This window comes from Hyalella azteca, unplaced genomic scaffold (genome assembly GCF_000764305.2).
Source record: "Hyalella azteca isolate HAZT.00-mixed unplaced genomic scaffold, Hazt_2.0.2 contig17406, whole genome shotgun sequence".
In the NCBI taxonomy this organism is placed as follows: domain Eukaryota; kingdom Metazoa; phylum Arthropoda; class Malacostraca; order Amphipoda; family Hyalellidae; genus Hyalella; species Hyalella azteca.
Window position 1 is genome coordinate 465,550 of NW_025947190.1, and position 26,495 is coordinate 492,044.

General features: G+C 36.5%; 2 protein-coding genes across 5 annotated transcripts in view; both read right to left on the reverse strand.

The window, feature by feature from the left end:
• LOC108682700 (beta-1,4-mannosyltransferase egh) overlaps positions 1 to 14,262 on the reverse strand; it is a 22,062-nt gene extending 7,800 nt beyond the window's left edge. The window contains exon 1 of one of the 3 annotated variants that reach the window (XM_018171922.2): positions 13,484 to 14,262. Coding sequence is in view for 1 of the 3 variants with exons in the window: in XM_018171920.2 (XP_018027409.1) it covers positions 6,142 to 6,152 (11 nt within the window). In the remaining 2 variants the exon portion in view is untranslated. Of the gene's footprint in view, positions 1 to 6,141; positions 6,545 to 12,926; positions 12,941 to 13,483 lie in introns of those variants that run through there. The other 2 variants (XM_047885258.1, XM_018171920.2) reach the window with 2 other exon arrangements.
• Positions 14,263 to 21,660: 7,398 nt separating this feature from the next.
• Positions 21,661 to 26,085, reverse strand: LOC108682710 (caspase-1). Of its 2 annotated transcripts, XM_047885252.1 has the most exons (8): positions 26,007 to 26,085; positions 25,834 to 25,943; positions 25,423 to 25,579; positions 24,968 to 25,091; positions 24,598 to 24,773; positions 23,970 to 24,090; positions 23,468 to 23,650; positions 21,661 to 21,976 (listed from the first exon to the last, which is right to left on the reverse strand). In XM_047885252.1, exons 1-8 carry the CDS (start codon positions 26,061 to 26,063, stop codon positions 21,756 to 21,758), a joined length of 1,149 nt encoding a protein of 382 aa, XP_047741208.1. In that variant the 5' UTR covers positions 26,064 to 26,085; the 3' UTR covers positions 21,661 to 21,755. The 2 variants fall into 2 exon arrangements, with proteins under 2 accessions (XP_047741208.1, XP_018027427.1); XM_018171938.2 differs by having other exon boundaries at positions 25,834 to 26,085.
• Positions 26,086 to 26,495: the final 410 nt, after the last annotated feature.

Consider the following 26,495-nt stretch of genomic DNA (forward strand, 5'->3'; position numbering starts at 1 on the left):
ATAGTTCACAAGACGTTCACCTCCATCATGGCCGTACATCCAAAAATGAATGAAGCCAAGTGAGCGAACTGATGAAAATAGCAGCTGCTCTTCATTCAGAGAATGTCCGCGAGACTAGATCGTCTCGTAAACTAGCTCTTGCTGAATTCTTTTAAAAGTAAACACAACAAACACGGCACACACCTATCCACACACGAGCAAAAACAACATGAATCGAGAAGCATTCTAGTTGATCAATTCTACGCGACATGATTGAGATTGATAGAACAATAAGCTAATCAGTCATGGACTAGTCTAGAATTTAAGCAATCTGACATGGATTAATCCATGACTAATATAATTATTTACGGACTAATTAATGACAAAGTAATCAGCCACGGTCTAATCAGTGAATAAGGTAAACATCAGCCGTATAGACCAATTTATGATGAAGCAATTAGTTATAAACTCGATGCTATAGTGCACTAGTTGAGCAATCACATACGTATAGGAAATTGACGTGATGTAAAGACGAGTCACCGCTCTGATGCAAGCTTTATTCGCACAGACCACCTGGCCGTAGTACGGACGATAGACTGCACAGCTGTGAGCTCAGCCGTGCTCACATATATATAGTTACATCGTTCGGGTTAATTCGTAATGAGAGTTCGGCTCTCGGTAGAGATTAGTAATCGATATGAGAGATTAGGAGTCGTCATGAGAGATTAGGAATCGACATGAGAGATTAGTAATCGACATGACTTTCGGAACAATAACGAAGTGAGTAATTATGTGATGGGAAATGGAGTTATAGGCATTATATATTACATGAATTTGAAACGACGGTTCTGAAATCAAGTTTGAATAAGATCGCCAATTAAGTAGAAATTTCGACAAAATAATCAGAAGGAATCAAAATTTCATCAGAACACGATTCACTTGTATATAGAACTTTACTTCATCAAGAGCTAGATCTTCAATAAAGGTTGTTTGAGGAGATGAACCGATACAAGTTTATTTCAATAGTGATACATCACGCATCACCAAATACGTAAAAACTGTTCAACCGCGGGGTACGTATTCGTCAGGTGAACTGTGCAGTCATGAGCCAATGCAGTCGAGAAAGCTTCATGGATAAATGGATCGGAATTTATACGTTTAAATAGGATATAGGTTTATTTGGTTTCCAACCAACCGAAGATAAGCAGAGTTTCATTGATTATAGCTGAAACTGCGTCTATTAGCTGGCGATGGCAACGCGTAATCTAAAAATTTACAAAATTCAGGAGGATAATATTGAGCTCGAAATTAAATTTTCAGTGGAGCTTGGAAGGAATGTTCAATTGCTGCACTTGTAATGAATAAATGAGCATTCATGCATCGCGAGCAGAGATAACAAACACTCAGAGAATGCAAATAGCGATGCAATTTTTGTGCTCTTGTAGGTCATCAGGACCCAGTTTGTCAAATGGCGTATTGGTGCTACTTTTGGAAATTGAGTCGCTATTTAGTCACTGTGACCCATTTCTTCCTGTGAGTACTAGCAATGAGCCGCTCACTGCTTTCTGGCTCTGCATTATTGGAGTTCTCTGTATATTGAAGTTCTCTGGTATTATTCAGAGAACTCCAATATCTAATAAGCGGCTGCTACTTTTTTGTGCTTTACTGCTATTTTATCGTACTTCACTGATACCTACATTACGTTCGCCATTGCTAATTTATCGTTATTAACTGCTAAATAAGGCAAGCGACTGCTACTTTAATTACGCGCTGGTACTTGACGTAACATTAGGAGGCTGTTACTTTATCGTACTTTCTGCTAGTATGTGGACACAGCTGCTATTTAATCGTGCTTTACAGCTACGTGATCACTAGCTACGGACATTTATCACTAGCAGGGTAAGAGACATGACTAAGAAAAAATTAATCGAGTGTTGGTACTGATAAACGAGTGCGAGGACGAGTCAGGGCTGTGCAGCACAATGGACTCGCCTGTTACCTAATCATGCATAATTTAACGGGCGGAACTGAACAAAGACACCCGCTCTACGGTGGACACCTACACTCGACAGTCGCCAGTAGGTCAGCCTCACTTCACTGTTGGACTCAAGCCACATCAATGATGGCGAGTCGATATCGATAAGACTTGAATGAAAAAGATAGAAATTATATGCATCAATGCACAAAATGAATGCATAAAATACTCGCACCATGGACCGCATACCAACGAAATGCGTTGTATGTGCATAGAGTATGGAAGCATTTTTTGAGACAACAGGAACGAAACAGAAGACATGCATGTTGCGGGAAATCACTCTATACCAAATATATTACGAGACGTTGAATAACGAAACTAATACGCGGAATAATTTAATTTAAACTTCCCAGGTAATCTCAATAAAAAAATTAGCTATTTCATTAACAAAGAGAAATCAAATAAGCAATAAATATCTAGAACAACGTAGATTGACGATCGATTTTGCTGGAACAACGTAAATTGACATTCGATTTGCTGGAACAAGGTAGATTAGTTCTAAGTACATTTCGTTGAAACTTAGTTATTAAAGGTTTCATTTCTTCATACGACGCTGATTGCGAGTAGTTTTCGCTGGAACGACGTTAATTACGAACTGGCTTTTCTTAAACGGCGTTGATTACCAGTCGAATTTGTTAGAACGACGTTGATTACAAGCTGATTTCGTTACAACGACGATAATTCATTGTTATGTCAACCAACGTCAGACGCCTGTATAGGTCGGACATGGATATCCCGACCATATTATTGCGACTTGAGCGAGAGAAAGACGCTAAGCTGTGATACACATTGCAGTGCGGCAACTAGAATTTTACTGAGTGAAGAGGCATAATCTAATAACACATGCGACTAACAACATTTGTTTTATTTTCAAACCTAGCACTTGTCAAATGTCATTTAGTGTCGTAAGCTTTTGTAAAATGTCTGGAAGAATGCGACACTATATCATATGAAATACTCTCGCTATACTGAAAACGCTTAACTCACAGCATCATTCAATATCGTATTCCTCTCACTCTCCTAGGCCTGTATACCGAACTGAAGAATGTTTCACACGCATCTTCATTGCATGCACTCCCATTACACTAACACACGAATAGACGCACGTCGTGTGCTTTCATCATCACTCACCACACGAACAGAAGCACGCTTCACTCTCACTGTCCACACGAACAGAAGCACGCTTCACTCTCACTGTCCACACGAACAGGAGCACGCTTCACTCTCACTGTCCACACAAACAGGAGCACGCTTCACTCTCACTGTTCACTCGAACAGCACGCTTCACTCTCACTGTCCACACGAACAGGAGCACGCTTCACCATCACTGTGGAGCCAGCACTCGACTAAGTGGCCCATGCACCACGCAAGTGTCAGAGTTTGGTTTAGCTACAATAGTGTACATTATACTGTACACTGTACAGATGGAGCGCACAATAGAGCTTAGCACGTAACACGATCGCTTAGCATTGTTGGTCACTAGATAATGAAGCCAGCAGGTCGAGCCACAAAGCTATATTATTCGCAGATAGATCGAATACGGCAATATCTATAGACATATTCCGAGTTAAAAACTCATTAGTTAGTATGCTCTCAGATATATTCTGAAGCAGTTATATCGAATAACATAATAGGTATAGTGTTAAAAAAAATTTGTTAGTATTTTTGCAGATATTCTTCTAAGCAGATGTATCGAATCCGACAATATCTCTAGATCGATATAGATACTAATTTGTTGTTAAATGTCGCGCTTTCGATAGAGTTACTGATGACAATTTCTATACCAGCATTATAAGGGAATCGAGGTGACAAGATATAGTTTTATTTAATTATTATACTATGATGAGTAGCATGAATACGTCCCCGAACGTGTAGCGTTCACTCGACCAACACTCCCACTCTTGAGATATAAAAGATGAGCTATAGGAAACCATCATGTGAGCAGTCAAAACACACGCAATGCAAGGAGGTGAAACAAATCGTCATTTAAAGTATAAATAGATAACGTGAAAGACATTCACTCGATATTATTGACCAGACGGCGAAGGTAATTACAGTTTGAGTGACTTGAAAATTGAATGAATATTTTCTACTTCTAATCTCGATGTTTCCAGCTGATAGTTCAGTTAGTCTATAAAGTATAAATTATGGTGCTTTAGTAACTCATCATTGATGTAATTTTGAATTTTTCACTCTTTTGTAATTTTTTGGTGAAAATTTATTTGATTGTGAACTGCAAGAATCTGTGGATGAGCACAGGCTGAGGTATTACAACGAACACCGGAGCAATAGGAAATTAATAATTTCAAAACTTATTTAAATTAATACATATATGCAAATGAGGTGGTTCCTTTTTATATAAGCGACTTGCGAGGGCATCAAATGCCCCACAAGAGAGAGCCATGTGCTGGGTTGAGCCTCATTTAGGCGTCAGCACTGAAAACTTTAAGGGTTTGATGCGGTATTTTTGTTATACGTTTGATATCTTCTAAAATATCCTCCGTTTGATGATCCATTTTTATTCTTTGTTTGATGATACTTCTTTATTTTTGATGATATCCCTTTAATCTCTGTGAGACGAGATCTCTTTATTTTCAGTTCGACAAGATCTTTTTAGTCTCAGGTGTAGACGTAACAACAATTTCAGACCCGAGCATCACGCTATACTGGGGCGTGGTCACCCATGACTAGCCTGACTGCGTGACTAACACCGAGCGCTTCATGACGCAACATTGAGTAACAGCGTTTCTCAATTAAATTTGCATCGTAATCATAACAAACTTCGTCAGGCTCACATGAACTTGATTCATGGAATGTTCTATGTTGTGGGGACAGACGAATTCAACTCATGTGAAGCGTGCAAACAGACCACACTAATTGTACTATAATTTAAATCAGCAAACAGACAATGGGTGTCGGGTCTGGACAAACCATGAATGGTAAGCTTAAAATAATAATCTTGTAAGGTCGATTTAATAAGAACGAGCTGCATCACATGAATTATATCATGGTTTGTATATAAGCAACGCCTCAGGTATCTCTACAGTTAGGAATGATACAGCTTTGCGAGATAAAATGGATACACAGAAATAAAAATACTTGGAAGATAAGATATCGGTAAAAGTCAGAGAGCAGTGGTGCAAGTCTCACGGTATGCATTCTGAAACTCATCACACTTCACACAATTTAACGCTATCGAGACAAACGAAACTTCTTGGTCCCAAACCATTGGGTACGAATAGTATTGTCGACTGGAAATGTTATCCGTGACGAAAGGGTTAAAACCAATTGCCGAAAAGAAATGTTTAAAATACACTTTTGTCAACGTGTGCTTTTCTAATGGGGGAGAAGTTAAGGTCTACAGGCTGGACGAAGCTAAAAGCACGCATCGGAAAGTGAATAATGCCCGATTAAAAGGAATGCATTGGTGCAGAATAACCTACACAACGAACATAATCTAGGACGGGAACTCATCACGTCAATGAACTCAAGGGCGCGCGATAAAACCTAGACTGCACGTATAAAAAAATTACTCGACAACATTCCGCAAATAGCGATCATTTATCCGCAAATTGGTAAAAATTACGATGATATTTTAAAATAATCTACGAGATAATGGTAATTTTTCTGCAAAATTCTAAAAATGGCAAGTGTATTTCTCAGGCAAATGCTAAAAATGATAAGTATTTACCAGTCAATTAAAAGAAATGAAGCTTTTCTAAGGCAGATGATATAAAGATGGCATCTTGTTTCCGATCTAGAAACTGGTCACAAAAATCGAATTGAGAATGTTGCGCAAATCCCATTTACGATACACGTAATCGATTAATGGACCATATAAACCAGAATTTTTCCTATAACGAGTAAGGTCATAAACAGAATGTTTGAGATTAAACCATCATTTATGAATGAATATATGGTAGTAAATTTTAGAAGAATTAATGATGTAAATGATATTGATATTATTTTCAAGCGTTCAGGATAATACATAAAAAATTGGAAGATGAGTCATAATTTAGCATGGGAGACAAGACACGTATATAGGGATTCACTTCAGCACGAGATAACACACTTATCAGTTCACTCCTGCAGGTAAATGTGAGTTAGCGAAACAGTTTATAACTTACCTAAGTACCATCTTGTCAGGAATGTAGACAAATTGAATAAACCAAAGCAAGGTTCACAGAGTTTACTTCGGTTTCAAGTGGTCTTTAAATCTTCACTATGGAGAGCTGGGGAGCTGGGCGATGTTTAATCAGGCATCAATAATTGAAAGAAATAAACAATGTTTCCTCTTTTCTGCTTGGACGTCACAATGAGTCAGAGTCAATTTTATTTACTCGGTAAGTTTATTTTACATTTTGGCTCCAACTTGGTCTTTACCAATTTAATTCCAAAGTAAAACGTCACGAGAGGAAGAGTATTTTTATGTGAATACACGAAATAATTGAAATATCCCGACACTAAATCACAAACATTAATTTATAGCCGAGCTTGATGCTACTGAGTAAAACGTGGACAGCAAACACTAGTTCGAAAATACAATAACAATTTTGTTTCTTATTAAATTTCTTACTAATTTCCCACTCATAACAGAAATATTTGCAGCTACCACAACACGCGCCACCAGAAATATTCGCAGCTACCACACCACGCAGCACCAGAAATATTCGCAGCTACCACACCACGACCACGCGGCACCAGAAATATTCGCAGGTAGGAGACGGAGCAGCAAGTGTCACTGATAGCCCTGCTACGGCCGCTGTACTAACACAACTGCAGTACGCACTTCACGAGCGGTCACTCGACAGACCATGAGTGTGTTTATCACTGCGGTAATCAGCGGCTTATCGAAGTGACGTCATAGGTACACGTTACAGTATACGCCTATCGCACAAATACATCCCGTGCACTTACTAAGAAATCCTCTCTACCCAGGAAGTGAGTCAACGTACCCATAAATTAGGACACACTCCAAAGTAAGCCGGTGAATTTTGTACGTTAAATGTTATTTTAGATTTTCCTGGCCCGCGACCATTGTTATAACGTTATGGTTAAGATAATATCAACATAGCAAGAATCTCGACTTGGCAAGAATTTCAATATTTGTACTTGTTGACAGTATACAAACTAAACGGAAATTTAAGATTAGAAGATCGATCAGAAAGTCCATAGTGCACGGTAGCTCATCACGTGAACGTATTCGTAACTTGTTTTTTCCTTGCCGGCTCGTGTTTAAAGCAAGATCACGTTGAACGTAAACTAGCTCAGGACCGTGTAAACTCGTGCCTCTTATTCATGAGCTTCCGGAGCAACAGGTTCATTTCAAAAGCTTTTGCGTGAGGTCCTTCAATTGATTTTCGATGACTGCACCTGATGCATTTTCTACTGAATTCCGATAACCAATATATCAACAGTGTGATATGTTCAGCTACCAATTGGAAATTACGAGGAACTATTCGGTCACAAGATCAATAAAACGAACTACTTTATTCTACACGCTGAGAACATACAGGGGTTGGACGAAATAAGGAAAACACATTTTGATATCGTAATTCTTCAACACGATATAAACAATGAAAACGTGACATATTTCAAGGTTTTATTGTTTATTCTTACTGCTAATTCATATTTTATCCTAGCACAGATGTTTTTAGTAAATTTTTGAGTTTATAACCTAACCTATAACCTATAAGTGGCAAACCTCTTCTACTTTCTAAGAGGCCAAATTGTTGGTGTCCGTATGGCAGGTGCTAGTGAGACAGAAACTTCACGAATGCTTAACTTTTATAGGGGTACTGTCTTAAAAGTACAGACTGCTTTTGAAAGAGAAGGAAAAACGTCTTCAGCAAGGCACAGGTCTGGACGCAAGTCGAAGTTGTCCGAGAGAGACCGCCGGTACCTACATCGAATTGTGAGGGACAATCGAAAGACCACGGCTGTTAAAATTACTGCAGACCTCAACGGAAAGCTACATGCAGAACACAGTTTCGCATAAAGGGTGTCTGCCGAGAGCTGCACATATCTGGATTCTATGGAAGACCTGCAATTAGAAAACCTCTGATTTCAGACACAAAGGCTTCAAAAGGTTTAGAGTGGTGTAAAAACCTACAGAATTGGTACCTTGAGCAGTGGAAAAATGTGATTTATGTGTGGAATCATTGTTTACCTTATTTTTAACCTCTGGTCGATTTTACGTTTGGAGGCAACCAAAAGAGTCATTTATTCCCGAATGCCTCCTCCCAACAGTAAAACATGACAAAGAATCTGTGATGATCAGGGATGCTATTTTTTGGAAATCCGGCGGACCAATGATTTCTCGTTATGGAAGAATCAGCCGTGACTATTTAGGAATTTTGGAGGACCAAGTTCATCCAACGGTTCAATCACTGTTTCCGGAGGGGAATGCCATCTTTCAAGAGGATAATACCCCGAACCATTCAGCTGGAATTGTTAAAAAATGGCATGAGGAACATTCCAATGAAGTTGAGCATCTTATTTTGCCACAACAATCACCAGACCTGAATATTATCGAGCATTTATTGTCGATTTTAGAGATGCAAGTCAGAAGTCGATTCCCGCCACCATCGTCTCTAAAAGAGCTGGAGGGAATTTCAACTGAAGAATGGGCTAAAATTCCTTTAGAAACCATTCACATTTTGTATGAATCAACAATACCCCAAAGAATTGAGGCTGTAATTGTCGCAAAGGCGGACCCACACCAAACTAAGTATATTTAGTAGATTTCTCAGGTGTTTCCTTATTTAGTCTAACCATTGTATTTGTATACACCAACGCAGCGACTTGGCTGTTTTTCATTCCACAGTGAAGCAACTTGAAGGTTACATGTATTCATTACTTCTTCGAAATATTCGCATCAGAAGTGGCGGCCAGTTTCATAACATTCATCACAACAGAACACGCTTTTTCTTCACAACAGATCTTTTCAGGAATTCCTTCCACATGCACAATCTAATGGCAGCAACATCCTCAGCCCACGCATACAAATACATGGCATCATTGAAATTTATTTAATTCGAGACTTGACATCACGGTCGACAACGTACCCAGAATTACAAGCCCTTTGGTAATCTGAATTCATTCAGTAACCACACGCGGGACATGAAACCAAACAATATTGGTATGCAGGTAGCGTCAAGGTTGGTCCTGCAATTCCACGTATACCGCATACATTCTACACGGTACATACTACACTTGGCTACGCGTACACTCCTTATGTGACCGGATGGAGCAAGCGACAACCTGTAAACGTAAAAACCACATTACGTTCTGTAGTGAACTATATATTAGCCAGCAGTGCAATGGTAAAATAATACAAAAAAAATCCCCAGATCTTCCCGTCGTCTTGGTACAACGCCAAACAACGTGGTAACGCCTACATATTGATCTATAAGAGCACATTGCTTATAAGTACACAATGTGTCTTCAATATTGTTCGTAATAATGATTTCACTGGACTCAAAACTATACAATATGTCATTACTTTTATCAGAAGTAATGATAGCTTCTACACTGAATCATTACTATTATCAGGGCTACCCTTAAATCACAACTCGATTCAGAATTCGTAGTAAAAAGCATCTAGGAAGTAAATGGGTGATTTTGAAACCATAAGTTTCTTACGCTTGCTTACCTATTAATTACTTAGCAATTAAATCAAATTAAATCTATGTTTCAACGATGTGCTAACGTTTTCTATGGGAAGCAGAAAGTGTGTAAAACAATAAGCAAGTATTAGCATTTATGGCCATTATAAACTGAGATAAAGAACGCGATAGCAGGAAGCTTATACGACTTTGAACCAGATTCATAAGTGTAGAAACAACCTTGAAGATTCGAACAAACTTCAGATGAAGTAATGCTTCAGAGAGGAAATAATTTGTCGAACGTTCGTTTTTTAATGAGGATGACTGACCAGTGACGTTGCAGAGTGAATTGTTGAACTTCACGGAACTGAATGAAGGAGACCGACGACTAATGTCACCCTGCAGTTCGTCAGGTTCGTTATAATGCACAGGCGGACTTGAGAAAATCTTCCTGTCGGCACACTCGAAAAACTGAATGGGTCACATTGTCCGAATAGTGACACGTTCTCTTTTTTTTGCCGTAGCACTGATACGCATTTTTGCCGCGCCAAGCTGGGTTAAAATGACCCACATAAGGCAAAATGTGCATAGCTAGTTGGGCAATGTTTGGCTAATTTCAATCAGCACGAAGAACGTACGCCTGTAACATAAGCGAACCTGAAAAGTTTATTAATAAAAATTCTGAGTCATCAGAATACGAAACGTTACATTGACATATGAACATTACATCTATATAATTGAGATTTGAGAAGAAAAATCCAACTAAAGTCCTTACAATTCTGGAATGACTGTTGAATTTGTCCCTATTTTTATATTTTTTTTTAGATTCTGTAAGCAGATATTTACTGCAAATAACTAACAGAAATTGAGGCTAGTGATCTCTGAACCATCTGAACTCTTCTTCTCATCAACTTTATTCAGCAAGTTATTTTCTGAAACATGTTTATTACAAACTTTTATCCATCCAGGCGCAACATTTCCTTGCCCAGCGTTGCGGTACCACATAATCTCGCATGAAAACCAGTAATTATACAGGCGATTTACCCTTAAAAAATGAAGCTTTAAGTCATTACTTTTTCTCCGAAAACCACAACAGAAGTTGTTCAAAGTCCACTACAAAGGGCACCATGCATTCGACATCACCCAATCGAACGTCATGAAATATTACTAGGCGGAAATGCCCTATAAGTCGTATTCAAGATGAATGGTCGCCTAGATTTCTAGAAAATACGTCTTCGCACAAGATCAATGCAAGGCAAATCAATAGGAGCGAGTTCTAGATAATCGCCACTACATATCATTTTCATATCAAGTTTCTATCTCACCAATACATAGCATTGTTATATCTTCTATACATATAAATCATCATATCATCTATCTACCTGCCGTCATATCTACTCATCATACACTCAGAAGAATGCATCGGTCATATTGTCCAAATACTGACACACTCTCTGCACGTAGCACTGATACACCCTTTTGCCGGACAGAACTGGGACAGGATGGCACACACAAGCAAAGAGTGCATTGCTATTTTGATCAAGTCTCACTCATTTCTTTGAGTGTAGCTAAACTGACTAATGACTATATGCACAGGCATTAAACGTTCCTTTCTTTTTATTTCATAATTTTAAGGCTTAAGATGAAGCTGATGAGGGCTTCATGAAGGTAATAAATTTATTAAAATAAAATAATACTAAAATTTTTAAGTGTATTATTCAAGGTAATAATTTATAAATTATCTTAAAAAATATATAACACTTCTGATTGACGCGAACAAAGAGAAAGTAGAAAGCTAAACGTGAATAACGTTTAGATTTCCTATATACAACCTAAAACAATTGGCATGAATTTCAAGAAAATTTTACAATGAACACCGACATTTTTATAGCAAACGGGTATAACAGTAACGAACCTGCAACTATAACCAAGAACAACATGAACAACGACAGAACGAAGTCGCAATATTTTATGAAATAAAAAATAATCGCTCAACTCACGAGATGTGGCATAACACTGCAATTAATTAGGTCTGCATGAACTTTCAGTCCAGACGCTGTTCACGTTGAAAATATAATAATAATCGAATATACGAGCTAGACCGTAGCAGTGAGTAAAACGGGTCATAAAACAAACAGCGAAACAATATTAGTTACAATCGTTACAAAACCCAACGTAAGTAAACGCATTTCCGATTTCGCTGTCGCCGATCCGTCGTAAAGTTTAAATGACGTCCCATTTTTCTCCGTACTTGATTAGAATAACGATGAACGATAACCTATTTTTCCCGACATTAAAATACGCAATATCATATTTTAATGTCACAATTCACCATAACCAGAGTATGTGATTACAATCCATCAATCAAAGTTAAGGTCATGGCCATCGAGACGAAAATTTTACCCGCAAACTTCACAGAAATATGGCGAGAGTGTTTTGTTGGATTTTAATGAAAGAAAAAACCACGCACACTTTTAACAGAGATCCATACCAGGAGTGCTCGGTAGGATTTTAATATGAAAAGCACAGAGTGCTATGAGTGCTAACGAAATAGAGAGCGTACTGTGGAGCTCAGGCAGCAAATATAGTAAGTCTGTTAGCGCGCTCTGAGATCGACCATCAGACTTGCTCCCGCTATCGAAGCGATCGGCAGGTCGTTGCCAGGATACCGAGGGTTTTGGGTTCACATATACCTCGGTCGGCATAGTCAGACAAAGGCCGAACCTACTTGCAAGGTTAAGTAACTAAAGTAAGTAAATACAACTGTCAATTTCGACTGGTTGTAGAAACAAACTCAAATACATTGGCGTTGTCAAGCAACGGATTGAGTTCTATTACGTACGGGAGAATACTGAAGCACAAATAAAAATTTAAACTATTGATATTACACATCAGAAGCCAGTAAATCTAGTCGTTGATAAATTTAGTGAGAAACAGGATTTTTTTGTTACATATACATATGGAAGCGACCCCGGCGTTCATATGGGGATGAATATTCCATGACAGTCGAGAATTCATTTACTGAATTGTCTTATCTTTGTTGATGCTCTACCTAAAGTGATATTAGTTAAACAAAGACCCGTTGAGGTCTTTGTAAATAACGGTGCGAAAGGTCAGGACGTAAACGCGCTCGGAAAAACCCTAAAATAAAATAACGGCATCCGTCTTCACATAAAAAACACACGATTTTTGCTAAATAATAGAGAAATTATAAATTTTTGTTAACAACTAAATTGGAATTAATGGGAATAAATAAGGATATATAGTTATGAGCAGAACCTGCTCCATATGAATAGTTTACTCACCGGCCTTGGAAGAGACGAATAGTCGTTGATAAATTTAGTGAGAAACAGGATTTTTAGCGCATTTTCTCATTTATGGAAAAAATGCACTATTGTGCTCGCCATGTCCGTCTGTCCGTCCTTCTGTCCGTCCGTGACCTCAAGTTTTCGTCGACGAGAAAATGCGCTCTCTGTCACTCACTGCAGTGAGTGCTGAGTTACATTTTTTGCAACATATACATATGGAACCGACTCCGGCATTCATGGGGGTGAATATTCCACGGCAGTCGAGAATTTCTTCACTGAATCGTCTTATCTTTGTTAATGCTCTACGTAAAGTGATGTTAGTTAAATAAAGACCCGTTGAGATCTTGGTAAATACCGGTGTGAAAGGTCAGTACGTAAACGCGCTCGGAAAAACCCTATAATAAATTAACGGCATCCGTCTTCACATAAACAAACGATTTTTGGTAAATAATAGAGAAATTATTACTATTTGTTAACAACTTAATTGGAATTAATGGGAATAAATAAGGATATAGTTATGAGCAGAACCTGCTTCTTATGAATAGTTTACTCACCGGCCTTGGAAGAGACGAAACTTCGAAGAATTTATGTAACAGTCCTGGTGTTACAGCGTTAATAATTTCTGCTTCTATTTTCCGAAAATTTTCTGTAGCATTGGAAGATCATTTTGGCTTAAGATAGCTTAGATTGAAAATCTGAAGAGAAAACAAATTAAGATAGATGAATTTGGTCGTGAAAAATGCTGATTAAAGAAGAGTGTCAAGCCGAAAGCAAGCAAGTCGGTCACAAGAGATCGAAGATAATTTCGGACCAGACAAGAGGTCGAGGTGGGATAAAATACAGAAGAGACTTTGTAGAAGTGGGGTAACAGGAACAGTTCATATGGTTGTCGATATGTAAATCGACTTTAAGTTGAGCCAAATTTAATAATCGCGCGAGACTAGGTAACATGTCACAGGTTGGTTTGATGGCCGTGATGATAATTATGATCACAAGGCTGTTATAGTTAAAACGTCTTCACACTCGTTGCGCTCGACTTCACTGTACGAAACTGCTTACTATGTTCATCTTGGTTTGTTGGAAAAACGAGCAACATTGTATGATACGCTGCACTGAGACACATTTATAGAAAATTAGATTCAACTAACAGAATTGGAATTATTTCACTGTCATTCCCTCTTTTGACCTGAAATGAAAAAAAATCATCGTAAAAAATTCATATCAATACAACATAATAGGAAAGATTAAGCTGAAGAAAGCGTCAAGTTGAAGATACAGGAACATCGCGGAATACCAACGAAACAAAAAAAAAATCCAGAAGCGATATTAAAAAAAATAACGAACCTCGATGAAGAATTGTCTTGATACCAGACTATTACTGGTATCCATTCGAGTACATCTTGAAAATCCTTCTGATATCAATTGAATTGATGCCCAACACCTAAGTTTAATTTGTCCGAAAATAAAATACGATTTCATTGAATACCGAATCACGTAGATGCAATTTTAATGATTGGCTTTGGATGCACCATGTTTGGTGTTGTCGAAACATGGACTTCGCAGCGCCAGAAACCTTATACAGTGAAATGAAGTTTCGCTGTAAACACCTGGCGCCTCGAGCTCATCGATTGACTACATCGCGCAGCTCGCCATACAACACAACGCTGTCATCCCCAATATCAACTCTATAGTCAACTGAATATTTGTATCGTGTTAAAGTACGAATTTCTGACATATAAGTAAAGAACACTGACTAAACGTTAATCAATACTAGTGACGCCTAATTCAGGAACAAATTATACACTTTGGAGTAACGACCTAGAACAACTGATTTACTCAGTTCGTCTAGCGAAATTTTAACTTAATATGTATTACCTTCAGTAATATAGTTTCAATAAGCTTGATTGTATACAAGTTTCAATCAATATTTCTCGTTCTCTTCGATGACAGAAAAAAATATGAACGTTATTGCGCGATCGAAGGCTACCACCTTTGAAATTGTGAAAAATTCGACTTGAATGACCTCATGAGTGATTGTCGTATAGTCGTAACAATACAATCTCGTACATACGGAGTCGTGACAATCGCGCAAGATGAACTGAACTTTTGAATAAATTCTCTATCATATCATGATGTACGAGTACAATCAATGCTGCTGATGTAAGGGTGACAAGCACAAACTGTTTGCATTCTGTCATAGAGAAATCAACTGAACCATGACCCTTATATTTGTCAATGAGCCACGTCATTCCAATAAATCACTTTGAAGCTGCAGAACAAAGTAATATCTTAGAAACAATATGATATTCAATGGATATATGAACGTTTTTTAATTGATGACAATGAAGTTCATTTAAGAAATCAGAGTTCCATGAGTTGGACCATGCCTTCAGAAGTGAACAAACTATGAAACCACTATGATTATTGATGGCCGGCGCACTTAGTGGGTAGTGAACGGAGACCTTGTATCTCACCACCAACTGAATATTAGCGCAGAGGCAATGAAAGACAGTTGTCTACAATGCTTCAAGTTGTCTATTGATATGCAAAATAAGAATAACTCCAATTTATAAGTAATGTAAGAATTGTATTAATGAATAGAGCAGAGAAATATCTGGAATCTAAAGAGCATGGGCACACAAAATTACTGTAACAAAATAAATAAATAATAGAAATAATTATTGAGTAAAATACTGAATAACACAGCAATACAATAAATGAATGTTAATGCAGAAGAACAAAACTTGATTGTACTAACTGAACACAGAAAAATTGAATGCCTAACATTAATACATGAAACATTAACAATTTGTAAACTCCAGACTACTAACCCTATGCTATAAACAATAGGTCAGCAACTTGCCAAAATTATTGCAGCCAATGATGCTGCTCATGCCTGGACTGAATACTCACTAAATCAAACAATACTTTCTAATGATCACTCAGTAATGGCTACTCTGTATTTGCACTCACTCATAGGGATAATTAACCAGTAAACATAATACATAAAAACTACAAGTAAATGTGAGCTTTTTCCTTTATAACATGGCTGAGACACTTGGACCAACCAAGTGACCTAGTAAGATTATTGGAAAATGGAAGAGGTATAAAATGGAATATGGAAGAGGTATAAAATGTAATATGGAAGAGGTATAAAATGCAATTTAGAAAAGGTATAAAATGTAATTTGGAAGAGGTATAAAATGGAATTTGGAAGAGGTGTAAAATGGAATTTGGAAGAGGTATAAAATGGAATTTGAAAGAGGCATAAAATGGAATTTAGAAGAGGTATAAAATGGAATTTGGAAGAGGTATAAAATGTAATTTAGAAGAGGTATAAAAGGGAATTTGGAAGAGGTATAAAAAGGAATTTGGAAGAGGTATAAAACGGAATTTGGAAGAGTTATAAAACGGAATTTGGAAGAGGTATAAAATGGATTTTGGGAGAGGTATAAAACGGAATTTGGAAGAGGTATAAAACGTAATTTGGAAGAGGTATAAAACGGAATTTGGAAGAGGTTTAAAATGGATTTTGGGAGAGGTATAAACTGGAATTTGGACGAGGTATAAAATGGAATTTGGAAGAGGTATAAAATGGATTTTGGGAGAGGTATAAAATGGAATTTGGAAGAGGTATAAAATGGATTTTGGGAGAGGTATAAAATGGATTTTGGAAGAGGCATAAAATGGATTTTGAGAGAGGTATAAAATGGAATTTGGAAGAGGTATAAAATGGAATCTGGAAGAGGTATAAAATGGAATTTGAAAGAGGTATAAAATGGAATTTAGAAGAGGTATAAAATGGAATTTGGAAGAGGTATAAAATGGAATTTGGAAGAGGTATAAAATGGGATTTGGAAGATGTATAAAATGGAATTTGGAAGAGATATAAAGTGGAATTTGGAAGAGATATAGAATGGAATTTGAAAGAGGTATGAAATGGAATTTGGAAAAGGCATAAAAGTGAACAAATATACCTATTGCATTGAATTTATAGACCTAACATGAAGTTTTGAAGCATCCCTTTATAACTCAGCTAGAATTTTTGTTTTGAGCACATGATGATTTTGAATCCAGTTGATGGATGTTATGAAGCAGCAAATTCTCACTTGAACCATACTCCCAAAAATCTGAAACCTGAATGCCATTGAATTTGAATGAAGCCAAATCAGTGGAAATTGAAAACAAGGCAGAAGCTCATGAATCTGGACTAATTACATGATGTGAAGCTAAGAAAAACTCAAAGCCAGGGAAGATTAAAAAATTCCTGCTTATTAATAAAATCTTACAGCTCTAATGTGATATATTTTCACTAATTTTGGAATCTCATGGCTCAAGTTAATCATTATTAGTTAATCTTGATGATAGATAACAATTAGACTGGAAATAATTCATATAATGGAGCCCTATTACCCTAAAGAAGGACAGGAAAGCTCTACTTGCAGCTCAGAAAGATACTAAATACAATTCATGGCATAGCAGAGCCAGCAGACAATGCCTCATGCCTGTTTAACAACTCATCGGCATCAAAATTTAAATATTTTATCAAATGGTCTTGTGGACATCTATCTTTAAATACATTTTTACACATTTTTTTCCAAAATCAGCAAGATTCGTGTAGTTTTTAATATAAATTCTAAATAATATTGGCAATAGAAGCACAGCCATTAGTCACTTTGGCATTTGGGGCTTTGGGCCTAAATACCTCATCCTTGGGGAAAAAATTTCCTAACTCTGCACTCTGCAGAATCCAATCTGCAATACTAGAAAGATCTTTTTAAAAATTACATGCAACATTCAGCTTTCATAAATCATTTCATGACTTGTTTCACAAAATTCCAAGCAAACTTTTGACTCTTTCATACTTATTACTATTACTATTGGGGAAGACAGGATGGGCCAGGGGGCAGGGGGCTGGGGCAATAGTGGCATAGACACATTATGATTATCACACATAAGACTGATAGAGAGATCATAGATTCATAGGTCAGGTCTTTATTTTATACTAATACAGTAATACTAATAAAGAGTCTAATTTAAAGGTGGCTTTTGCCTAGTGCATGATTCTGCGTTTCTGCCCATGTTTGTGGGGCTTTTGTCCTAGTGTACCAGTACTGCACTACTGCGGTACTGCCCGGCAGCCAATGGGCAATGTCTATTTGCATAATTGAGAATGAAGACCTGCGGGCTGTGGCTGAGGAAGAAAGGCTGAAAAGCATTCAATGTCACATACTCACAAGTCACATTGTCACTTTTAAGCTTTGATGAGCTGAAGCTGATGAGTTAAACCAAACATAATGAAGTTGACATTCCTTTCCTCATTTGTATTATTTCTACAGACTACAGGCAAAAATTTCCTGCTCTCATAATTTTCATTCAACAACCAACATTCAATTCATTCAGCATCAGCAACCAACAATCAAAATATCCTCCAAGCATAAAACAATTCAAACTACAGATACTACACACTACGCAATACCACTAATAAACAGTAATACAAATAAGGTAGTAGTAGCTTTATAGACAAAACCTTACTCAGTTACTGCAGCCCGCAGGTATATACGTAACCTAGGCCTATTTTCCAGGTTTGAATTCGTCTCAGTAAGAACGATTCTTAGTACCTACTAAATAGTTTTACCAACAAAATTTCACTGATTTTAAGTTGAACTTAGTAACTTACTACCTAATATTTGAATTATATCCCAAATTCGAACTGAATCTCGATAATAAATCATTATAGAATAACAAATATCGCCAAGCTTCCAACTGATGCCCGAAGAGAACACAATATTGCATACTCTCACACCGGCAGCCATGCCGCCACTAACAGTAACAATCTTTGCCTCAATGGCTGCATTTTATAAAATTCGGCATCCGACACTCCCTAAAACCAACCAATTTCTTCAATTAAAAGTTGAAAAATTAAAAACCTCATAATTTTTCCAATGCTCTTTCTTTGATCATTCTTGAAGAAGTCAGATTGCGTGATTTATATAAATGGATTCTAAAGCTTAAAAATGTTCAGATGAACGAATACAAAATAATAGCTACGTTTTATTAATGCTAGTACAAACATTTTCGGCCTCGAAAGACCTATTCTTAGAAATGACGTTACGTGCGTCAGCACAGTTTACTAGAATCAACTTTTTGAGCGGTAGAAGCTCTCAAGACGAGAAGACTTATTGAATATATTACTTTGCGGAACTAACTTAATCAACTTCGAATCGACTAAGCACTAAGGCATTCCTTAGTCTTAGTGCATCCGATCAGTGAAGTTTAGTCACTCTGCGCAGATCAACCAAAAAATGCAATAACTGCATATGTGAGTGAGGAGCGTTGGTAGATTTCTCGTCATTCTAGATTCTAGAGTCTTGCCAAGAATTTAGAGATAAGTTTTTGCTTGTATAAGCAAACATTATAATGTTGTGAGGGCAGGGTGGCCCAGAGTTGACATTTGACGCTACAAAGATTAAGCATTGACGCGTGGGTACGATCATAGCTCTATTCTTAAGCACAACAAAATTGGAACAGGGCGTTGAGTGTTCGAGATCGCAACAAGCTGTGAATGTTCTGCGACAGGCCTACGGCTTAATTAACGCCGAAATTGCTATTGTTATTTATATTATTAAATATTGCTTGTTTAAGCAACATTTGCGAGCCTCCAAGCTGCAGGTCAAAATCTCATCTACTCAGCATCCGGTTTCACTTTATACGTGACACAATGAACGTTATTCTCTAGTAACAACAAGGGTACAATTAGTCAATCTTCTTCACTCTGAACTGTCTCAATCAAAAGAATTTATTAACAGTATTTTTTTCAATTATTCCCCAGCGAAATATTCACCAGAACAATGATATTGACATATTCCATCATTTTTCTCTAAGCTCTTGCTTAGCAATTCAATGCATTGCTAGACACAACACTGATAGTCTTTATTTTCACACGGCCATTGAGAATGATGCAAAAACGCAATGCCCACAGTCACAAAGATACATGGACGCGTTTTTAACGATCCTTCAGGAAGCCAGCAGAAGGTATAACAACTTTCCAAAAATTGGAGCCTTCCCAGCACTTGTCTCATTTGAAGTAATTAAGTTAGGATATTTTCTGTATAAATCACCCGCAACTTTCGCGCCAAGAGGAATTAGAATTTGTCACACAAAACGGATTATCAGGATATGTCAACGAAACGCAATATAATAAACCATTGTATTTCAAGTAATATTATGTTTTAAGGATATAGGCACAAGCGTGATTACATAGTTTGAAAACAGGGAATGTTGGGAAAAATTGTCTCTGGCTCAAATANAAAAATTACATAATATCTTTCTAGTCTACGAATACTGTTTAAATGCCCAAGACTACAGAGCTATGGGTAGATTTGCTGTACATCACAAGGCATTTGAAAAAATGGGTAAAGTTTTATTATTGTGCAAAATTTGAGCAGAGTTAACTGAGCAGGTCACTATTAAAGTAGGTCTTTATAATCGTATCATGACGTCTTAATTAGCTATTGAGCTCATTAACAATTTGAGAGGGTGGCTATTGAGCTCACTATTTGAGAGGAAAGCTACTGAGCTCACTATTTGAGATGGTAGTTATTGAGCTCACTATTTGCGAAGTTATCATTATCACACTATTATTTTCTTGGACGCAGACAAGTACAAGTTTCTTGTACCAACCTGTACAAGAGATCACGGATAAAGAATTCTCGAGATTTACACACCTGAGATCAATACAGATTTTTTAATATCATATTTAAATAATTATAAAATGGAAGTAAGCAGAAACACAAACCCTATCAAAACAGAACTTTTTAAATCATATTTAGATAATTATGAAATGGGAGTAAGCAGAAACACAAACCCTATTAAAACAAATCTTTTTTAAATCATATTTAGATAATCATAAAATGGAAGTAAACAGAAACACATAACCTTACTATTTTATATGGCGTTTAAATCATCCTGTCTTATTTATCATAAAAAATAAGCGAGGCCATTGCAGATACCTAATTTAAAGCGTGAACTTCAAACTCGACTACTGGAGGAGTTTCACTTGGTTGATGTTATTATAATTGAGAATGCAATATTAGTTGAACACATCTAGGCCAGCGCCAGTGGAAGCATAGCAAAGTGGACGGATTACTACACGGTCAGATGATAGCTTTACAGCAAATCAAATAGGAATGGAGGCGTTGAACACTAAATTGTTACCATCAGTTCATTACAACCTCAAGCAAATGAACAAATTGAGAAAAAAGGTACAACTAATTTTCATAAATAAAATATGAACTAATTATAATAATTTTATACTCATATTATAGAAGAAATTTTGTGTAAATATGCGAAAAAAACTTTGCACGAACTTCTATATGAAACTATTGCACTGCTTTATAATGCTACCTTCAATATCAATAATATCATAATGAGATACATAACATCAATCATAATATCATAAGAAAAAATGTAAATTGACATAATAGGTTAAAACAAAATCCACCAATTACTAACATTATACCAGAATTGACTTTAATACCGTTTTCAAGAAATGTGACAATCTGACGCCAATTCTTCAATTCTGATAAATGCAAAAAATAAATTAGAATAGAAGAGCTTAATAAGACAAATTCAGACTAATTAAAAATGATATTCCATTTTCATACGATGCTCATACAGAGTTAATGATCATCTCTAAATTCGTCAAACAACAGTAATTAGAGAACTGAACTCTAACCAACTTATCAATTTCCAAACAACACAGCCAAGCAAGAGCACCCAAGGCGAAATTGTCCGTCTCCTGAGACTTCAGAATTCACAATCTTTTCATGAAAACTTTTTGAGTCTCCGCCAACGAGCTCGGAAATAATCCGAGACTATGCCGAAACGCTTTTTTTTATGGCATTCAGCATTAGGCTCGGTAGTTCCAGGCTTTGCTGGCTCATTGTTATGCAAAGAGACTTCACTAATGGGAAAGAAGTGCAGGAGGTGCGTGCCCGTGGAGACGAATGAAGAAACTTGTTTCATTTTGTCCGTAGCAGGTTTAGCTGCAATAACAAATATTTGTTAGTATAGGTTGGCAAAAGTTGTTACTTTAAGCAGGTTTCGTTGAAGACCAGATAATTCGTTTTATTGGCAATTTTATTATTCGTTTTTTTTCAATAGATCAAACAATATTTTTTGTTTGCACTGGTAAATCGAAAATAAGCGTACTGATGGACATTTTTATTTCTTTACCAACGTTTCGAATTTATCAATCATTCATTATCAAGTTAGAAGGCGCATTGAGTGATGAAATTTTGGTCGACAAAATTACAAAATCATGTAAATAGGATACTACTCAAAAATAAAAAAATGATAGAAAAAATTACAAAATCGATAAAATATTGAGATAATCAAGAGTTAAAGCACCAAAAATCACACCGAACAGTCTCAAGGTTCTGACAAATATACCAGATAATTCGTTTTATTGGCAATTTTATTATTCGTTTTTTTTTTTTCAATAGATCAAACAATATTTTTTGTTTGCACTGGTAAATCGAAAATCAGCGTACTGATGGACATTTTTATTTCTTTATCAACGTTTCGAATTTATCAATCATTCATTATCAAGTTAGAAGGCGCATTGAGTGATGAAATTTTGGTCGACAAAAGTACAAAATCATGTAAATAGAATACTACTCGAAAATAAAAAAATGATAGAAAAAATTACAAAATCGATAAAATATTGAGATAATCAAGAGTTAAAGCACCAAAAATCACACCGAACAGTCTCAAGATTCTGACAAATCCAGTAGTTTGTAGGTTGTTGGCTGGGGTGCTATCTTTAATGATGAGGGCCTCAGCTACCGCGAGTCGGTTGGCGTCGGGGCATCTCATGACGACGCTGGTGCACTCCTCGAGCATCGTACGGGTGATGGACTCCTTTGGTGCTTCAATTCTTGATTAACCCAATATTTGTGCGATTTCGTACTTATTTCTATCATTTTATTTTCGAGTAGTAACCTATTTACATGATTTTGTACTTATATCGACCAAAATTCCATCACTCAATGCACCTTCTAACTTGATAGTGAATGATTGATACATTCGAAACGTTGTTGAAGAAATAAAAATGTTCATCGGTACGCTGATTTTCGATTTACCCCCGCAAACGAAAAATATTCTTCGATCTATTGAAAAAAACAAAGAAGAAAATTACCAATTAAAAAAAATCTCTGAACTTCAACGAAACCTGCTTGAAGAAACAAATATTTTTAGACAAAAAACGATAGAAGAAACTTGCTGGGTACTACAGAGAACCAAGATAAAAAGACTTTGGCTTCTATAAAGAACAGGATAACCACTGAAGAACGCGATATTAATTTTTTAGTTACTTTGCAATTTTTGAGCTACTGTGCAGGGAGATGAAGTTTCTACGTAGTTAACATTAATTATAAGTTACCACATCAATAATACCGTTGTTTGCTGCTTGATTAAAAAATCCAGTCATGATGGAATTCACGACTGTGGAGAAGACCAATTTGAGTCTGACTTACAAGGCGTTTTGCTCTCGTATTCCGCGATCATGTGTTGGTTCACTAGGACGTGGAGGGATCCGAGATCATATTGTGTGACATGGCTGCGCAGAACCTTCAGCAGCGACTGTATGAACCATGAACCTTTGGTTATGGGATCAAGATTTGGCGTTGGGACCCTAATCCTGCGCCAGCTGTAGTAACCTGAAACCAAAAAATGTAAGCCAGTTTTGAGAAATTACCTTGAAAATATTCTTTCCTATGTAAACACCAACAATCAAAAGACTTGTCAAGTTTTGCTTTTTTTTCTATGTCAACATTGCCGACCAACACTAGTGAAGATAGCTATTCTATGCAAGCCGTTTTTTACAATGTTCTTCTCAGCTCTTCTTCGTTGTTCAAGGTAGCCAAAATCAACAGGCTGATGAATCTGCTTGCTAATCAGAAAAGGAAGTTTCATCCTTGATTAATTTTTTCAACCAGATAAGGGAGACGTGATGATCTCCAGCATGCAGGCATGTACCAGGCACAGTGCTCCACATGGTGAAGTAATCAGCAGTGACGGGAAGCTTATACTCTGACCCTGGAGAGTCAGTCTGTTCAACCATCAGGACACCGCGGTCCATCTGACCTCCACGACATGCCTGGATGGTATTAAATCAGTTGGTATGACTGATTGATTGTACACTTAATAATCATTTAAAATGCCTGAACACTAAACCGTTGAAATGCCTGTACACTATTTAGTCTAAACCATCAGTTGATATGCCAGCACACTAAACAATCAGTTGATAGGCCTGTACACTATTTAGTCTAAACCATCAGTTGATATGCCTGCAAATTAAACAATCAGTTGATATGCCTGTACACTAAACCATCGGTTGATATTATCTGTATCAGCAATTCCAAAAAGCCTTACTTTCAATAGAGAATATTTATAAGCAAAAACACTATAATAATAATATGACCAAGATGGACCTAATAAATATCAATGCTAAGAACAATACAGGGAGAGAATAATTTTAAATGTGATATTGAAAGAAGGAAAACAAGAAAATTGAATAACAAAAGAAAAAATTCATTGCAGGTTTCAAGATTTCAAATGGTTGAATAATGTAGAACTATAAATGTCAATAATGACAAGGGATTACTTGAATAAAGAAGATCTTGGGCTTTCCAGCAAGAGTTGGGCAGTTGGTGCCATCAAACACGTCAAAGAGCTCATCATGGCGGAAAGCTGCATCCTGAGCATAGAACACGCCATCTTCTCCATGGCTCAAGAAGAAGACAACTAGGCAGTCATAGGCACTGTGGTCTTTTAAAGCATCTAGTGTGAAAAATAAGTACATTTAATGAATATATTAAATTAGGATGAGAAGTATGAATCACTTGTTACATTACTAGTATAAGCAATGTTGGAAGTGAGCAATGCACCTGATTGATCTGTACTTCTTAGTAATAGAGAACACTATTTGATTCTTAATTTTTATTTAGCTGGTTTCCAGCATTGCAGGTACTTACAATAATCAAGCTGTTTCTTAAGTGAATCCAGAGTCAAGTCATTGAAAACTTGAACAGTGAAGTTGAGCTCAGTGGTGAAAAAATTCACAATATCATCCCGGTCTTTGTCTGTTCCAAAACGTGTCTGAAAATACGTCAGCACAATTTTTCCCATCAATTATTATTTTGCATTAGGTATATCTAACATAATTGGGAGCATTGGATTATGTATTGAATATATTATGATAAAATTATATCCTTAATCATATATAATACACTATATTTAAATGTGTTGTCCAAGAAAATACATTTTTTTTTCATTAGTGGCAGCCACTGAAAAAATTTTATCCATAAATATGCTGCTGGAAACTGACAAATATATTTTCATCATTAATTTAGCTAACAAGATATAACAGAACCAAACTGGAAGAGAAAATGTTACCTATTTATTGACCAAATTTTAGACATGAACTTACTTCCATGTCAAGATTGGGATGGAAATTTTTGTGGTTGAAGACAAGACAATAACCTCTCTTCTGACTGTCCATTTTGTAGTACAAATTCTTCCAAGGGGTGTGTGCTGGGATGACTCTTCTTGACTGGCCAGTAGAAGAACCATAGGCTGGCAATGGGCTGAAATAAAGGCCATATTTAATGGTTTAAAAGCCTACTGCTAATAGTCATTTTAATGTTTACCTACCAGGGAAGTTTCTGAATAAAAGTCAATTTTTTTATGGTAGTAACATTATCTTGTTCAAATTTATTTGTAAATGATTTACTGTAACTAAGGTAAAGTCAGCATGTATATTTAATACTCAGCATGCAATGTATATATCAACTAAAAATATCCAGTCCTTATCAATAAATTGTCTTTCAATGTTGCTTACAGAAAGCCCTGTCCTCTTGCATCAGCCAAGTCATGAGGTTTTGAATTATCATCATCTTCACACTTTAGCTGGCCATTACTTAAGGTTTCTTTAAATTCTTTTTCATTCAGAGACAAGCATGCAACAGAATTAGAAACACATTCTGCCTTGCTGGAAAGGGAAACCTGATCCAACCCAAGATTTTCTATCATAGGGTCATTTTTTTCTGCCCGAACATTTTCTCCTTCCATTGCAAAAATTTATAGTTAAACTCTGGAATTGAAAATAGAACATTAATAAAAGACAGTTTTATACACAATAAATTTTGACATTTTGAAGATGGCAGACTGTTACATAAATCCTGTTATAAAGAATTATGGCAAAAAATATATAAATTGTAAAATACAATATGAACTTATTCAATCAACTGTGCATGCAAAGTGATTCAAATAAGTTGTTGCATGAATTCCACCACCTTTTCACTCAATGAGAGGCCAACAGAAGCTTGAGGTGGATGACGTCATCAGGAGGAATATACTAGGTAAATGGTGAAAATTGCATTAATGAAATGAGGAGAGATTAGTTTCTCAATAGTTGTACTTTGTAGCAAGTCTATACTCTATTAAAATTTGACAGTCTGAAGATAGAAAACTGTTAGATAAATTCTAAACTGTTGGATAAAT

Bases quoted from the DNA above. Each gene is read 5' to 3' on its own strand.
- LOC108682710 (XM_018171938.2), bottom strand. From the start codon at position 26,063: ATGGAAGGAGAAAATGTTCGGGCAGAAAAAAATGACCCTATGATAGAA. The intron at 25,092-25,422 runs GTAAGTTCATGT...ACGTATTTTCAG, and splicing joins ATCCCAATCTTGACATGGAA to ACACGTTTTGGAACAGACAA. The intron at 23,651-23,969 runs GTACATGCCTGC...TTTTGGTTTCAG, and splicing joins CATGTGGAGCACTGTGCCTG to GTTACTACAGCTGGCGCAGG.